We start from the raw sequence: 15,120 nt of genomic DNA on the forward strand, positions 1-15,120 counted from the left end.
GGTTAATATTTTTAAGCCAATTAAATTCTTCATAGGTATTTAAAATATCACAGCAAAATTTATAAAATTCACTATTTTCTACTAATACCTTTTCTTTAATAATTACATTTAGTTCTTTAGTTCTTCTTCTCAGATTAAGAATTATTTTATATATATTATTTTCTATTTTTATTGTACTATTATTTATAGTAACGTTTTTATTTTTTAATTTTGGATCTAAATATTCTGTAAAGAATCCTTTCAGATATTCTTTTAAATAGTTTAATTCACTTTCTGTTGCATTTTTTAGATCAATAAAATTTTGTATTATATTTGGATTTAAATTTATTAAAGATTTATGATCTATATTTTCTTGAGGACCTATTTGAAGATTTTTATATATTGTAGTGACTTTGATTGCAATTTTTCTATAAGGGGTATTTTTGAAAGGATAGTTGTTTGAAGACTATTTTTCGAATGTTTTCATTTCTTATACTAATTTCAAAATCCTTCCTATTATTGAGGCTGTTTAGTTGTATTTCCCAATAAAACTGCAGCAAATTCCAAGACTTCCGTTTCCGGTCTTCTCGAGAGAGATGATTCAGAATTGTGGATCCTTGTTTGTTCAATGGAGGCCATGTCACGTGCGAACAGTATGCTTGGGTTCTCCGTCTACAGCTGGTATTAAAACAGAGCAGCTTCGACAGCAACTCGATATTCTTCACAAAGAAGCTGAAAGCACAAGAGCCAAAGGTAAAAATTTTATTGCTTAATTATGTCAAAAATAGAATCCTATTTCATTTTCAATTTTTGGGTTACTTTATTGCTTTTGGTTCATTGTTTTTCGGATAGTTGAAGAAAGTTAAAATCCGCCCTGATAATGTTTTTAACAATTGGGATTTTCTTTATAGCTAGTGGGCTTCCTGCTACATGTATTAATTTCTTGCCAATATTTATATCTTTAATGGGAATGCTTGATTTATGATGAATAATTTTCTTGCGGATACAGGTGTATATACTTTTAATGGGTATCCTAGATCTTGTTTCAGTGGTATATGTACAAGTCTATAGACAATGGCAAAATGCAAATGGTTAGGGCAGGGCGGGGCGGGGCGGGTGGGTCTGTTCTAGTTTACTATATGGTTTGTATTGATGTATCTGTGATATATAAGTATTTGACTTGAAATCTCACTTGGCTATGTCGATTGAGTTCTTTTGCATGAGAACACTATTGTTGTGTCAATCCACAGACAACAATATTGAACAATCATCTGACAATTGTTAAAACAATAATGCCATTGATGAAGTCTTGATATAAGCCATTGATAGGAATTGTCTTGGAAGTGCAATGCATTTTATCTTGTTCTCTTTCCGCTTGGGATCAGAGTGGTTTTTAAGCAATTTTGGACTGAAGTTGAGTATAAGTGCTATCTAATACAGATTACTTTACTTGGCTTTCACTTCTAATTGCAATGGTTTTGGAAGATGAATGCATCTGAGAGATGTAGACTTGAATTACCGAAAATGGATTTTGTTAGGGATACTGAGAAATTGTGGTACTTTAGACACTTAACGAGACTTTCCTTCTTACTTGGATTTGTCGATAGTTTTATTTTTTGCTTGTGGACTTCTTGTAGGAAACAAACCTCCTTGGTCCTCTATTCTACATTCAGTTATTCGATCAAAATGTGTTGGTTTCTAGAAAAACAAACACAAGAAAGTATAATATTTTGGTTTAATTACCAACGGAGAGAACCCGGCTTTAGGAGATGATCACAACTCCTTATGATTCAAGTTAGATACTAACCCTGCTTTATGGTTTTGGTTAAATACAATCTATTTTGTTGATGGCAACATTTGCTTTTAAACAGAATTATTTCATAATAAATGATGAACTGTTGAAAATTGTTTCAGCAAACAACGTAAGATTGAGGCTGTTGCGGTTGTCTGAAGCAGCAGAGAAGCTTCGACGACAAGCGTCCATTAGTGTTCAAACTGGAGAGGAAAATGATGCGCGGGAGTTGCTTTTTCAAAAGAAGAAGGTTATGCAAGCCATGGAGAAATCAAAGGGTCGGATTGAAGTTCTTGATGAGTTTGCAGTGAAACTCAATGAGGTATAAATGCCTGTTACTTTTCACCCGTTTGTATTTCAGTCAAACAAGGAACTTGTAGCTGGGATTTAAAAAAAAAAAATTATGAGGTTCCAATAATTTTCTCCTTCTCATTTTGGTCTTTGCATTATCATAAGACACTGACAACTTTTTCCAAAGTTTTGGTGACACTAAAACTCACCAAAATAAGTGCATAACAATCTAGTTTTGGAGATATAGATTGGTCGTTGTGTTGATCCTTCGGATCTCTTTGAAAGTTGTCTTGACCAAGATGAATATAGCGTGATTTGGTTGTAAAAGATTTGATTTCATTTAATTTTTCAACAGCTTTAGCAATATATTGAATGGAATGGAGAAACATGATTAGTATAGCTGATCCTAAATTCATTGAGAATTCATTGAGAATAAGACTCAGTTTGTTGTTGTTCTTTTTGAGTGCCAAAGAGTGTGCAAGTTTACAGAGATTCATGTTTACATGCTTCTTACAAGCAAGAAATAACCTAGATCGTTTGAGTTACAACAAAATCAATATGTAACCTTGTTAAGAAACTACATAAATACTAAGTTGATAACTACTTTAAAATGATATTGGAGTCCCTTTTTTGTCCCCCATTGGAGATATATGGCAATGTGGATCTCTTTCATTTCTTTCCAGCTTGTTTGTAAACAATAGATGCCTATACTTAGTTGATTGGATATATAGGAATTAGTTCTTACTTTGTATTACAATACTGATCAAAGATGATTATGATGCAGTTCTCAAAAATTCTTTTAAGTTGGGTCACAGAGAATTTAGCTTGCTAAGTGAGCATCAGTGGTAACGAACCGGTCTCTGCCCTCAAGTTGTTAACTTACGTATTATCTGTAGAGAAAGCTTGAGCCCATCGTATCTCTTACGGATTTCTGTCACGTTCTCGGGATTTGAACCCTTGACTTGTCCTTTAAGAATGACTTATGATACCAGGATTCAACTTAAATCCCTCTTTAAGAGAGGTCATGTGTTCGAACTCTGGGAAACGCAACACAAAGTCATGAGGGGTAACAGGGAAGATTCTATTCCAAACGTACACTACGTAAGATAATGGCTGAGCAAGAGGCTGGGTTAAACCTCATCATAATCGATACTTGGATTAAATTAAAAGAATGTGATTTGGAGTGTGACAATGTGGAGGAATGTGGTTTAAAGCTGCTGAGAGTTTTGCTAAACACTAAAATGGACAGTAAGTTCTGCTTGTTTTCTATTTTCTGAGGCAGATTACATTCATCCATAGATAAAAGAAAATGGATGAATTGGTTGTACAAGGACTAATATATGCAAATATGGTATGAATCATCCTTTTCATTTTCATTAAGAGGACCTTAGATGACTGAAAAGTATAAGCTACAAGGAAACGAAAATGGCTCTATTATGTTCATCAATTACACAGAATTGTATATTTTTTAATCAACGTGTGCAGGGGTGGGGGACTTTGCAATAATGCTAATTACTATAAAATTTTGTCTGTTAATTAAAAGTAGTCGATTTTAGATTCAAATGCTACAAAATTTTGCAAAGTTCACTGAGAAGACAAGATGGTATGAATTAATTATGTAATGCTTAAAGGTTTTCTTCTATCTCACACGCTCAATATATTTATTTTCTATCATAGTCCTTTTTCATTTCTGCACTGAGGTAGATGGCGAGAGTCCTCCTCCTTCACATCTGTTATCCCTTTCTGGTAGCAGGCAATATCAATAAAGGAAGGTCAACTGATTGGAAATGTTGCTTTAGATCTTGAAGTTGGTGGGGAAGATGGCCCTAGTCCCATTCGAATTGTATCTTCTAAAGGGGAAAACACGAGCATGTCAAATGAAAATCTAGACTTGGAATCAGATCCCCCAAAATATGTACAGAATCAAGACCCACTAGTTGTTTCTGCAAGTCAAGGGGAGCTTTATGCTGAGAAGATTGAGAACAATCATGAGGAATCTATCAATCGTAATGTGCAGAATGAAGTTAACAATGAACAAAATGTAAAGGAAATAACCTCATATGAGGACTTCATGTGTCACCTGGATCAACAGCTAAACAAAATGCAAATGGAACTTCAAACATTTTTGAGGTTTTCAGCCTTAATACTAGAAAGCGAGGAAAAGCCTGAAAATTGTAAGGTCCATCATGCCATGGAGATTCTTGAGGGTATTCGTCATGTTAGAGAAAGGTAGTATGTAACCAACTAAAATATTTCTGAGTTTCTACTTATGCCTTGAGTTCATGCCACAAGAATATCTACTTCAGTTGTTTGACTATCCAATATTTGTATTTTTGCAGAATTGCAAACATCGCACAGACAAAAGTGTCATTCGAGTAAATTTCCTTCAGCAGGTGATATGATGAAGAAGGAAAACTACATTTTATATCTGGATTCACAGTTCTGCATTGGAAAATTTAATACGTACATAAAATGAAAAGATTAATATAACTGGGGTATGATGAGCAAAATTTTATTCTCTCCCCCTTTTTTTTCTCTTTTTTTTTTTTTGGTTTCCTATTTGAGTGAATGGTTAACAAGTTTTGCTTATTTTCATCTAGTTTCCATTAATCCAAGTTATTGTTTTACATGTTATGAGATTGATCAGTAATCTGCATCAGCTACTTTTTAATGGACAGAGATCCATTATAAGATTTTGAGCTACAAAGATGAACTAACATTTATTTTATAAACAGTGTTGGCAAGGATTTTAGGGGTGTGCTTAAACAGCAATCAGAAGGTTCAAATGTGTGTCAGTTTTTTCCATTTCTGATTCAATGTTGTTCGTTTTGTACAGCGGATGGAGTTCTTGCTTCTTCAAGGTCACGTGTCACACAGTTCACTGTTTGCATATTCAGCTCGAAATTGGAATCCATCGTCCTTAGCGTGGGATCAGCAATAACAAGTTACCCACAATTGCTGCAACTCCCATTTCCTTGGGATTGTATGTGTAATCACATTTATACATTTAATAGTGATATGTGGGATGACAAAATTCTCCGCTACTCCGACATTGCCCCCAACCTGAAAGGGACGGGGAACCGTCCCACCCCCAAATTCCACAAATTTGCCCCATTTCTTTTAATTAGATTGTGTTTTGTTTAATTTTATGACTTTTTTTCCAAGTCAAATAGTATCTAAGAAAGAAAATAACATAATAATTAAGCGGGAGGTAAATGAGGATTTTTCAAATGACTTCAGTAATCAATTGTGATTTTCAAATGAATTTAGGCCTTGTTTGTTTCCCATTTATGTAAAAATGAGATTGAAAAATATAGTAGTTACGAGCTCCACACAAGATATAGAAATTCAAATATGCTGGCTTAATGTGATGGATAACGATCATATTTTTCATTTTAATGGAGAAATAATGGGAAATTATTAATTGCCTAATTGACCGCCTAAATTTTTTTGAGTCAGTTGGACATTTTGGCTTACAATTACATTTAACTTTGAAATTTGGTGTTGATTTATAAACTGTGAATATGATGCATTCTAGATTGATTGAAATTTAACTTTGCAAAACTTGATATTAAACGTGTGATATTAAACGTGTACTAGAATTGAGTCAGATACTATGATAAAACAAGTTGATTCATTTGGTAAATAGGTTGATTTAATTGAACATAGATTCTTGACCTAAACCATAATAAATTATCTATCCTAAACTAAATTTAGCTCAGTTTGGGGGTGATTTTATAGTTGTAGGAAGATGCGGATGTGAACGTGGATTCCATGTGTGAAAATTTATGTGTGGATTATCTTAGACTAACATGATAAAACGAGGCGAAAATCTTGAGTTGGAGGTTAGTTTGTTTGAATAAGTGTGTAAAATGGGCATTGTACTAATTAAGGCACATACATTTGAAATCTAATTTTTTTTTTTTGGTAAGTCTTCATTACTCGAGTAATTAAGCTTGCAAGGGTATCTTAAAACCTGATGCCCTAAAGTCGTTTGACTTGAGAGTCATCAGTCTAAAGTTCACTACATGGGACATCTAGAAGGCAATAAAATATGAAGCTGCACTTGAAACAAAAATTGGTTTTCTTCGAAACCTTTTTGACTCGGGTCAATAAGCATGTAAGAGTGTTTAAAACATAGTGTCCTAAAATCATTTAATTTGGGAATTATCGGCCTAAAGCCTGCTACAGGGGACATCTAAAAAGTTTAATGAAGAGTGCAAAAAATAATAATAAAAAAAAAAGAAAAAAAAAAGTGAAACAGAAAAAACAAATGTATGAAAAGAGCAAAAGCACTAAATACCTTGATTAAGCCTTAACATTTATTTGAGCGGATTTGACTTTTGATATAAGACAATTAGCTAGTTTAGTTGTGGCGGTTGAAGTAATCAAATAATTGGAGAATTTTTGTTCACTGAAGTGTTAACTTTCAACTAATAACGTCCACCTAAATTTGAGAGGGTGAGGATAGTAATGAAATATTCAACCTTAAATTACACACTGAGAATGAGTAAAAAAAGAATAAGTTTGGGGTGTGTGAATCATACGAGTGATGAAATGACATATATGACCATTAAGGGTTGGGTATTGAAACAACTTGTGCAGTCATGGTTGATTTTTTAATTCTTCACACACACATGTCGATTTTACACTGGAAGAGTAGATATCGATCTGTTATTATGACTCTGAAGCATGTTTGTAGAATAAATATCAAAATCTCGAATCTTGATGTAAAAAGCTTGATTGTCTAACTAATTATCCCTTGCATGATTGTGTATTAGTAGTTATTTAGATGATGATTTTATTTGAGGACAAACAAATGTTTAAGTTTGGGGGTATTTGATAAGTATATTTTATACACTTATTCAAAGCGTTAAAACGATGATATTTAGTTGTTTTTGAATGAATTATGGTCTAAATTATTACATTTTGTATTGAATACGTAAAATTCAATGACGGTACAAGGAATTGAAGGACAAAGCAAAAGTGGACAAAATTTGAGAAAAAGGGCTAAGTTGTAAGAGATTCAAAGTTCGGGGAATAAAGTGCAAATACTTCAGAGTTGTGTTGGACCTCATGATTGAGATTTAAGAGTGCTTGGAGTCAATAGGATGAAGAAAGATGTCAAAGGGATCAAATTTAGGCAAAATATGATCATAAATCAATTTTCAACTGAAAAGTTATGCTCTGAAATTTCAGTCTCACATTGAGACTCATTTTCTACATAGCAAACAATCGAATTGAAGAATGATGTCTGAAGCAAAGTTGTAGCCCTTTGAGTTATCTTTCCAACGCATCCTGAATCGCCTCAATTGGACATCGGGAGAGAATGTTATGCTAAGAATACTGAAAGAAGTGTGTGCTGTCTGTTCGAAAAAGTGGCGCAAGAAGTGTGTGCTGTCTGTTCGAAAAAGTGGCGCCACAGCGCCATTTTAAGGGCGCTGCGGTGTCGGGAGATTCAGAGAGGTGGCGCCACGAGGCCATCCTATGGCGCTGCATCGCCACCACCTATTGTATTGAAGCGGCGCTGCGGTGCCACCAATCCGTAACCTAAGCGGAATTTCGGCCCATTTTGGAGTCCATATGAAAACCCCATTCTTCATACACGGCAGGGGACCCATAAATACGACAATTCTCACACTTTAAGGGGTTCTACAGATTCTAGAGGCAAAAACACTTCTTGAGAGAAAGGGAGAGAGATTCAAAGGGAGGAGACAACGCCAAATTCATCGTGTGAAGCATAAATTGGAAAAATGAGGAATTCTTAGTGCAAGATCCACTTTTTCTTCTACATATTCTTATTAAAAATCCGGTGATGTACTATAAGACAATTTGTTGTTGCTCTTCTTTTATTATGCATAGTTAAATCCATTGTTAGGGCGAATGATGTAACCCATTTGAGATCCTTTATGTTTTCTTATTGAGATTCTTGGTTTTTAATTTTTCCATGTGTTGATTCTTGCTATGAATTAATTGCATTAAATTATCTGATCAATAATTTGATGAATTTTTCAAATCCTTTACAAATAGAGATATGAGTTTAGGATTTAAACCATGTAATAAAATACAGTACATTGGTATGATGTGTAGAGATACCTATGTCATTTATTGCGGTCATAATTGAATTTCTAGGACAAATAACTTGTTTAACTCAGTTAATTTGCATAGAGATATAAAATTTAATTAGTTGAATAGGTTCAATGAGAACACGAGAAGGGTAAATTGAATACAATAGGAGAATTCGACCGAGCATTACAATAGAATTGAGTCTTAATTTGAGATGTAAAGATGATCAATATGTGAAATTATTCTGCCCTAACGTCCTTTAATTATCTAATCATACAAGTTTTTGGTGTGAGCTTTTATTTATTGTCTAGAATTAAGATTTAAATTCTAATCATACAACTTTTAATCTATTTCCATCAAATAGTGGTTAAAGAAAAAAATTGAATTAAGTACTAGAAAATAATCCTCTTAGAAACGATAATTCGAACTCAAAATGTTCACTTTATTACTTGTTTCGATCCGTCCACTTGCAGGATAAAATCAACAAGAAGTTTTTGAAATACCCCCAAACTTAAACATTTGTTTGTTCTCAAACAAATTCATCATCTAAATAACTACCAATACACAATCATGCAAGGGATAATTAGTTAGACAATCAAGTTTTTTTACCTCAAGATTCAAGATTTTGATATTTATTCTACAAACATGTTTCAGAGTCATAATACCAGATCGATATCTACTCTTCCAGTGCAAAACCGACGTGTGTATGTGAAGAATTAAGAAATCTACCATGACCGCACAATTTGTTTCAATTTTCGACCCTTAATGGTCATATATGTCATTTCATCACTCGTGTGATTCACACACTCCAAATTTGTTCTTTTTCACTCATTCTCAGTGTGTAATCTAAGGTTGAATATTTCATTACTATCCTCACCCTCTTGAGTTTAGGTGGACGTTATTAGTTGCAAATCAACACTTCAGTGAACAAAAATTCTCCAATTATTTAATTGTTTCAACCGCCACAACTCAACTAGCTAATTGTCTTGTATCAAAAGTCAAATCCTCTCAAATGAATGTTGTTGACATCCGAACTCCAACCTAATAAAAACAGTTCGCTAACCCGACCTCAGTTAAATGTAAGTTCGGCCCATACTCCCAGGTCGGACAAACCGCCGTTATCTCAGAAAACAACATGATTACCCCTTGTCACATCACCCTATCAATCAGATACACTTGCCACAGGTAACATCATCGCCGCCCGGAACAACCAATTCCAAGTCCTCGAACTCCAGCCCCTTGCAAGTCATCATTACCTAGGTAACACATTAACACATGACCACCGGCCTCATCGACCAATCACAGGAGAATTCGACGACCCGAGTTTCGAGCTCGGCACTGTTGTTGATTTGACTGATTTGATATAATTTTGGCTGAAACTATGTATAAATAGTTGAATGGGACTCTTGTAAAAGGCAGGTGATTTTCATACAACTCAAGGCATAATTACACTCTCTAAACATATTTTGTGGTCTTTTTTCAATAATAAATTGCCATTTTTTCTTAAAGTTGGCTTAAAATTAGCCTTGCTATTTTTGACGTCAACAGTTAGACGCTAGAATGAGGGCCCTAATTTTGAAAAATAGTCTCATTCTTTCCACAAAATTCGAGAGCCATGAGTCATAGTTCAAGTTCCAGAAATCCATCTCACACCCACCCTCACAAAACGAACACACCACCAAGTTTTCCACGACGGCAGGACCCTCAAATGACCGCCATAAGGGAAGCCCTGGAAAAATTGACGAACGTAGTGGGACGGTTGGAAAGGAGTCAAGCCCACTCGTCCCCACTAGATACTGAGGTGGACTCCCCCGTAAGGATACAGGCAAGGCGTTCCCTCACCAGGAGGACTCTCCACTCTTCAAGGGGAGAATCCTTTGGAAGCCGAACTGACGAGGTCAAAAGTAAGGAACCTGAGGCGAGGAGGACTACAAGCGTGTTTGACCGATTGGGAACCCAGCAATCACTAACTCCTATGCAAGGACAAACCGACCTGAAACGTCCGTTGGAACAAGCAGAACCCGAACTGAGCGCACTTGAAAAACACATCGCCGACTTGGAGGCTAAAAACAAAGGTGGCACTGAAGATTACCAAACCGAACGACATTCCCCGTTCATTGAGGATGTCCTTATGGAACCACTGCCTGAAAAATTGAAAATCCCTCAGATCGTCACATACGAAGGGGATGGTGATCCCCTCAGCCACCTTGACAAATACACCTCATGGATGGAACTATAGGGGGCAAGCAAGGTAATCGTGTGCCAGACATTCCCCCTGACTCTAGGAGATAAAGCTCAAAGATGGTTTAGGAGATTGCACGAGAGGTCGGTAAAGAATTGGAATAATATGGCCACGGCGTTCTTAGCCCAGTTCATGGGCTCCAAGGCCAGAACCACGCCAAAGGAACGACTAGTAAGCATCAAGCAGGGAAGAAGTGAATCCCTCAAAAGCTATCTGAGCTGGTTCAACAGGCAATCCATGGAAGTGGAAAAAATATCTGACGATGTGGCACTCATGGTCGTACTAGCAGGATTGAGGCCCAGAACACGATTATGGTGGTCAATACACGAGGATGGTCCAAGGACTTATCATGAGTTCCTTAATCGAGCTGAGAAATACATAAGTGTCGAAGAAGCCACCTATGACCAAGAGGAGGAGACCTCCAAAACCGACCTCAACAACACAGTAAAGGAGAAAAAAACCAAGTCACAGCCCCCAGCCCGAAAGAAAAAAGGACAGGAGAGAAAGAGAACGTCCTAGGGCTTAGCCATACAAATTCCAAGAATAACACCCACTCAAAGCCTCCTTAGAAGAGGTATTCACGCAAGCCAATGCGAAAGAGGCATTTCGCAAACCCATGATCCTAAAGGACGGACAAGCAGGACAACATCAGGGATGATACTAGCGGTATCACTGGATGGTGGGCTATGACACTGATAATTGCCAGGACTTAAAAGAGGAAGTTGAGTCCCTAATTTGAATAGGTCGGTTACAGGAGTTTGTTGCCAAGCCAAAAGAAGCAGATCAACCTACGACGTAGCAGTCGCTGCTGTATGGGCCTTCCATACGAGTTCAGCAGGCAGTCCCCAACCGTAATCCACCCTCACATGCTAAATCAAGATGATGGTGGGAGGAAATCAGTATATTGAGGGATCCAGAAGGGCGAGACGAAGACAAGCCCGAAGTGCCAGAACCATACCGAAGATCCAACCCCCAAGATCGGTATAGACCCTGAATGGTTCTGGTTTACGGAAGAAGATTCTGAAGGAATCTTTCAGGACCAGAGTGACGCCCTAGTGGTTACAATGACTGTTGCTGGAGTAAAAGTCCACCGAACTTTGGTAGACAAAGGAAGCTCAGTCAACATACTGTACTCACAAACTTTGAGGCAGTTGGAAAAATCTAAACGCTATCTCCAACCGTATCCAAAGAAACTACAGGGATTCTCTGGGGACCCTATTGAAGCCCGAGGTCAGATCATCCTTACCATGGAGCTGGGCGAAGCTCCTAGCCAAAGAAGGATCCTAACAGATTTTGTGGCGGTTGATTTGCCATCCAATTATAATGCAATATTGGGACGACCCATTTTGAACTGAAAGCTGCCACCTCAATTTACCATTATTGCATGAAATTTCCCACTCCTTATGGGACAGGAAGTATCTGAGGGGATCAAGCTGCTGCGAGGGCCTGCAATGTCGACCTGCCAAGGCCACAAGTCGACATGCTAAGGGGCAGGACGAACATGCAAGCCGGGGAGGCCAGATTGAAAAGACCAGCTGTTACGGATCTCTCGGAGATTGGCATAACTGAGAAGAACCTCAAAAAAGCCACAGATGAGCAACTATCCTTTGAGAAGAAGGAGGCGGACCCATACCCTTACCTCGAAGTTTTGGTTATCTCGTTGCCTGTGGCCGGAGTAACCATTCCCAAAGTCTTGGTAGATACAAGAAGCGCTCTTAACATCCTATTCAGTAATACCCTTAAATGGATGGGTTTCCCTGCTAACTTCCTTCGACCATACCCGAATATGGTCCTAGGATTAAGCGGAGCCTTGACCTCTGTCAAAGGATCAATCAAACTCAAAGTTGAGTTAGGATCAGCACCCTGACAGGTGAAGACAAACTCTGAGTTCGTGGTATTCGACACTCCCTCACCTTATGATGCTGTGATGGGACAACCCCTACTCTTCAGCTTGAAAGCAACAGTTCCCCTATATCACTATTCTATCAAATTCCCCACACCCCATGGTGTGGGTGAAGTCAAAGGTAATAGGGAGCTCACCGAAAGATATCAGTAGAAATCCTGTACCAATAATCAATGCAACCCCTCGACAGTGCATATAGCGAACATATGGAATCCGAACATAAGTATTCGAGGTCGGATCCTCACAAAGAGAAGTAGGCAGTGGATGCCTGGGTCCGAACTGGGAAGGCCCCAATCTGGTGACAGAGGTCTTGCCAAAGGAGGCATATGAACTGGAAATCTTGGGGGGTAGACCCTTATCCCGTCCTTGGAATGCCAAACACCTCAAGCAGTTCTATCGATAAACGGGAAAGTCCATTAAACCCGCTTGTAATGCCAATCACATCAATAAAAAAAAGATTTCCTGTTTTTGAACATTTTATTTAGCATTCTATCAGAATATTACAAAGCCCTGCTCCCTACATAAGCCGATCTAAGGCTGTACGTGTTACCCTTAGTGAACATTCATCCTAAGGAATCTTACAAAGCCCTGCTCCCTACGCAAGTCAATCTAAGGCTGTACGTGTTACCCTTAGGGGACGTTCCTCCTAAGGAATCTTACAAAGCCCTGCTCCCTACGCAGGCCGATCTAAGGTCGTAAGTGCTGCAACCCTTAGTGGAAATTCCTCCCAAGGAATCTTACAAAGCCCTGCTCCCTACGTATGCCGATCTAAGGCTGTACGTATTACCCTTAGTGGACATTTCTTCTAAGGAATCTTACAAAGCCCTACTCCCTACGCAGGCTGATCTAAGGTCGTAAGTGCTCCGACCCTTAGTGGAAATTCTTCCTAAAGAATCTTACATAGCCATGATCCCTACGCAAGCCAATCTAAAATTATTCTACAAAAAATCTTCCTCAGGTATTCTACGAAATTACACAGGCCAAGCTAAGGTCATACACGCTATGATACCCAGTAAGAATTCTTCCTTAGAAATTCTCAAAGATCCTTCCCTATATGCTATTCCAGCTAAGGTTGTATGTGCTACGACACTTCGTCAAAATAGCCCATTAAGAAGGCAAATTTAGCTACGTTTGTGAGGTATTGTCGCATATAAATGAGATCGTTGCTAAAGAAATCATGCTAAAACATAAACAGTCATCCATTCCAAACAAAATGTCATGAAACATTGAAATGAAGTTTGCAAATGAGTCAAAACATATTACAAAATACCAAATATCTTCAAAACAACAACCTCCTGGGGATCTTGGGGGACTGGGGCGCTACCCTCAACATCGGGGTCAGCAGGAGATATCCGAACTCCAGTAGCTTCGGACAATTTGCGCAGCTCCTCCCTCTGCTCGCCCAGTGCTTCGTCCAGAAAAGTAGCATCAAACTCTGGCCTCTCCTTTCGGACTTGCTTTATCAACTCTTCCAAGGCCACTACATATGCATCTTGGGCTAAGGCGTCAAACTCTGGAGATTCTCTCCAAACCTCCACAACTCTGACACTTTTGGCCTCAGCCTCTTCAGCTCTCTTCATTGCATCCTTTGACCTCGTATGAGCTTTCTCCATCTTCTTGATAGCCTCTAACGTATGAGAACGCTCCTCAAAAACCTAGGCCCTCAGCTTTTCTGCCCGCACCCTCTCCTCTTCGGCTCTCTTCTTCTCCATCTCGACCTTCTTGTTGGCCTTCTCACCCCAAATCTTTAAAGTAACAACCTCGTCCTGGAGATATTGCTCAGAGGTCAGCACAGCATTCAGCTCCTCACCCATTTTTTGAAGCTAACCTTTGTAATCCTCCTCCTTGGCAGCAAATTCGCTTTCTCCTCATTCATACTCTCATATAATTTTACGGCTTGATCCTTGGCCTCGAGTAGCTTGTTGAGTTCGGCTTTTACCTGAGAAGGTCAAAAAGAAAATACAGTTAAAACACGATAAGTAACAAAATCTCTGAAACACAAGCATTACTGAGGACAAGTACCTTGTCTGCCACCGACATCATGTACAAGATGGAGCTATGACCATGAAGTTGAGCAGTGACAATGGCCTCCTCAAGAGGCATCTCCCCCAAGAACCTCTGTTCCTTTTCCCCCCAACTCCTTGTGAGAAGGTTGACGGATTCACACAAAGGTGAGGGGAAGGCCGTGGTAGTCTCCCTCAACGGAGAAGGAGCACGTAGAAAATCCAGAAATACCTTCGACCGATGGCCCAGCAAACTCTTTAAGCTCGATCGCTGTAAGTTCGGACATCGATCTTGTGACCTGACTAAGCTGGTGGAGGTAGCAGCTAGGGCACTCGGAGGAGTTGAGGACAGCAATGTAACTGCGGGTATTTCGGACACCGGAATCATGGGCATGGCAGTTGGGACCACCGGCGACGGAGTAATCTCCTCGACCGACCTAGGAGGAGAAGCAACTGGAGTAAAAGCTGCCTGAGGAAGAGGGTCATTGGGTGTCGCAAATCGGTTCCTCTTAAGTGGCTGGGAATCCTCCTCAGTCCCTTCCGAATGACTCTCCACAGCTGGAACCTCCATCCTCTTCCCCTTAGCCGCAGTTGCTGCCTTAGCCGCTTTGTAGGCTAGCATCTCGGAGTGACTTATTGAAATGGGAAGAAAGATATAATATCATTATCATAGGTATTAATAATAATAACAAAGGCTTAACCTTCACTTGAGCTGGACGAAACCGAGGTAGACACTCTTGGAGCATATGGACTAGACGTCCGCACTTACACTAAACCAGCCTGAAAGAGGTTTGAATCTGAGATCACAAACTTACAATACCTCTGCCTCTGTGGCAACTTCCTT

At 38.7% G+C, this 15,120-nt stretch overlaps 1 protein-coding gene across 4 annotated transcripts; it reads left to right on the top strand.

The window, feature by feature from the left end:
• The first annotated feature begins 504 nt into the window (after positions 1-504).
• LOC111374090 lies at positions 505-5,206 on the top strand. Of its 4 annotated transcripts, XM_022996723.1 has the most exons (6): positions 669-732; positions 1,617-1,773; positions 1,894-2,093; positions 3,816-4,291; positions 4,402-4,455; positions 4,899-5,206. In XM_022996723.1, the coding sequence occupies exons 2-5, from the start codon at positions 1,749-1,751 to the stop codon at positions 4,439-4,441; spliced, it is 741 nt and encodes a 246-aa protein (XP_022852491.1). In that variant the 5' UTR covers positions 669-732; positions 1,617-1,748; the 3' UTR covers positions 4,442-4,455; positions 4,899-5,206. The 4 variants fall into 4 exon arrangements, 3 of the variants coding, with proteins under 3 accessions (XP_022852489.1, XP_022852490.1, XP_022852491.1); XR_002699073.1 differs by lacking the exon at positions 1,617-1,773 and having other exon boundaries at positions 505-732; positions 4,402-4,557; XM_022996721.1 differs by lacking the exon at positions 1,617-1,773 and having other exon boundaries at positions 505-732.
• Positions 5,207-15,120: the final 9,914 nt, after the last annotated feature.

Source organism: Olea europaea, unplaced genomic scaffold (genome assembly GCF_002742605.1).
Source record: "Olea europaea var. sylvestris unplaced genomic scaffold, O_europaea_v1 scaffold1201, whole genome shotgun sequence".
NCBI classification, from domain to species: domain Eukaryota; kingdom Viridiplantae; phylum Streptophyta; class Magnoliopsida; order Lamiales; family Oleaceae; genus Olea; species Olea europaea.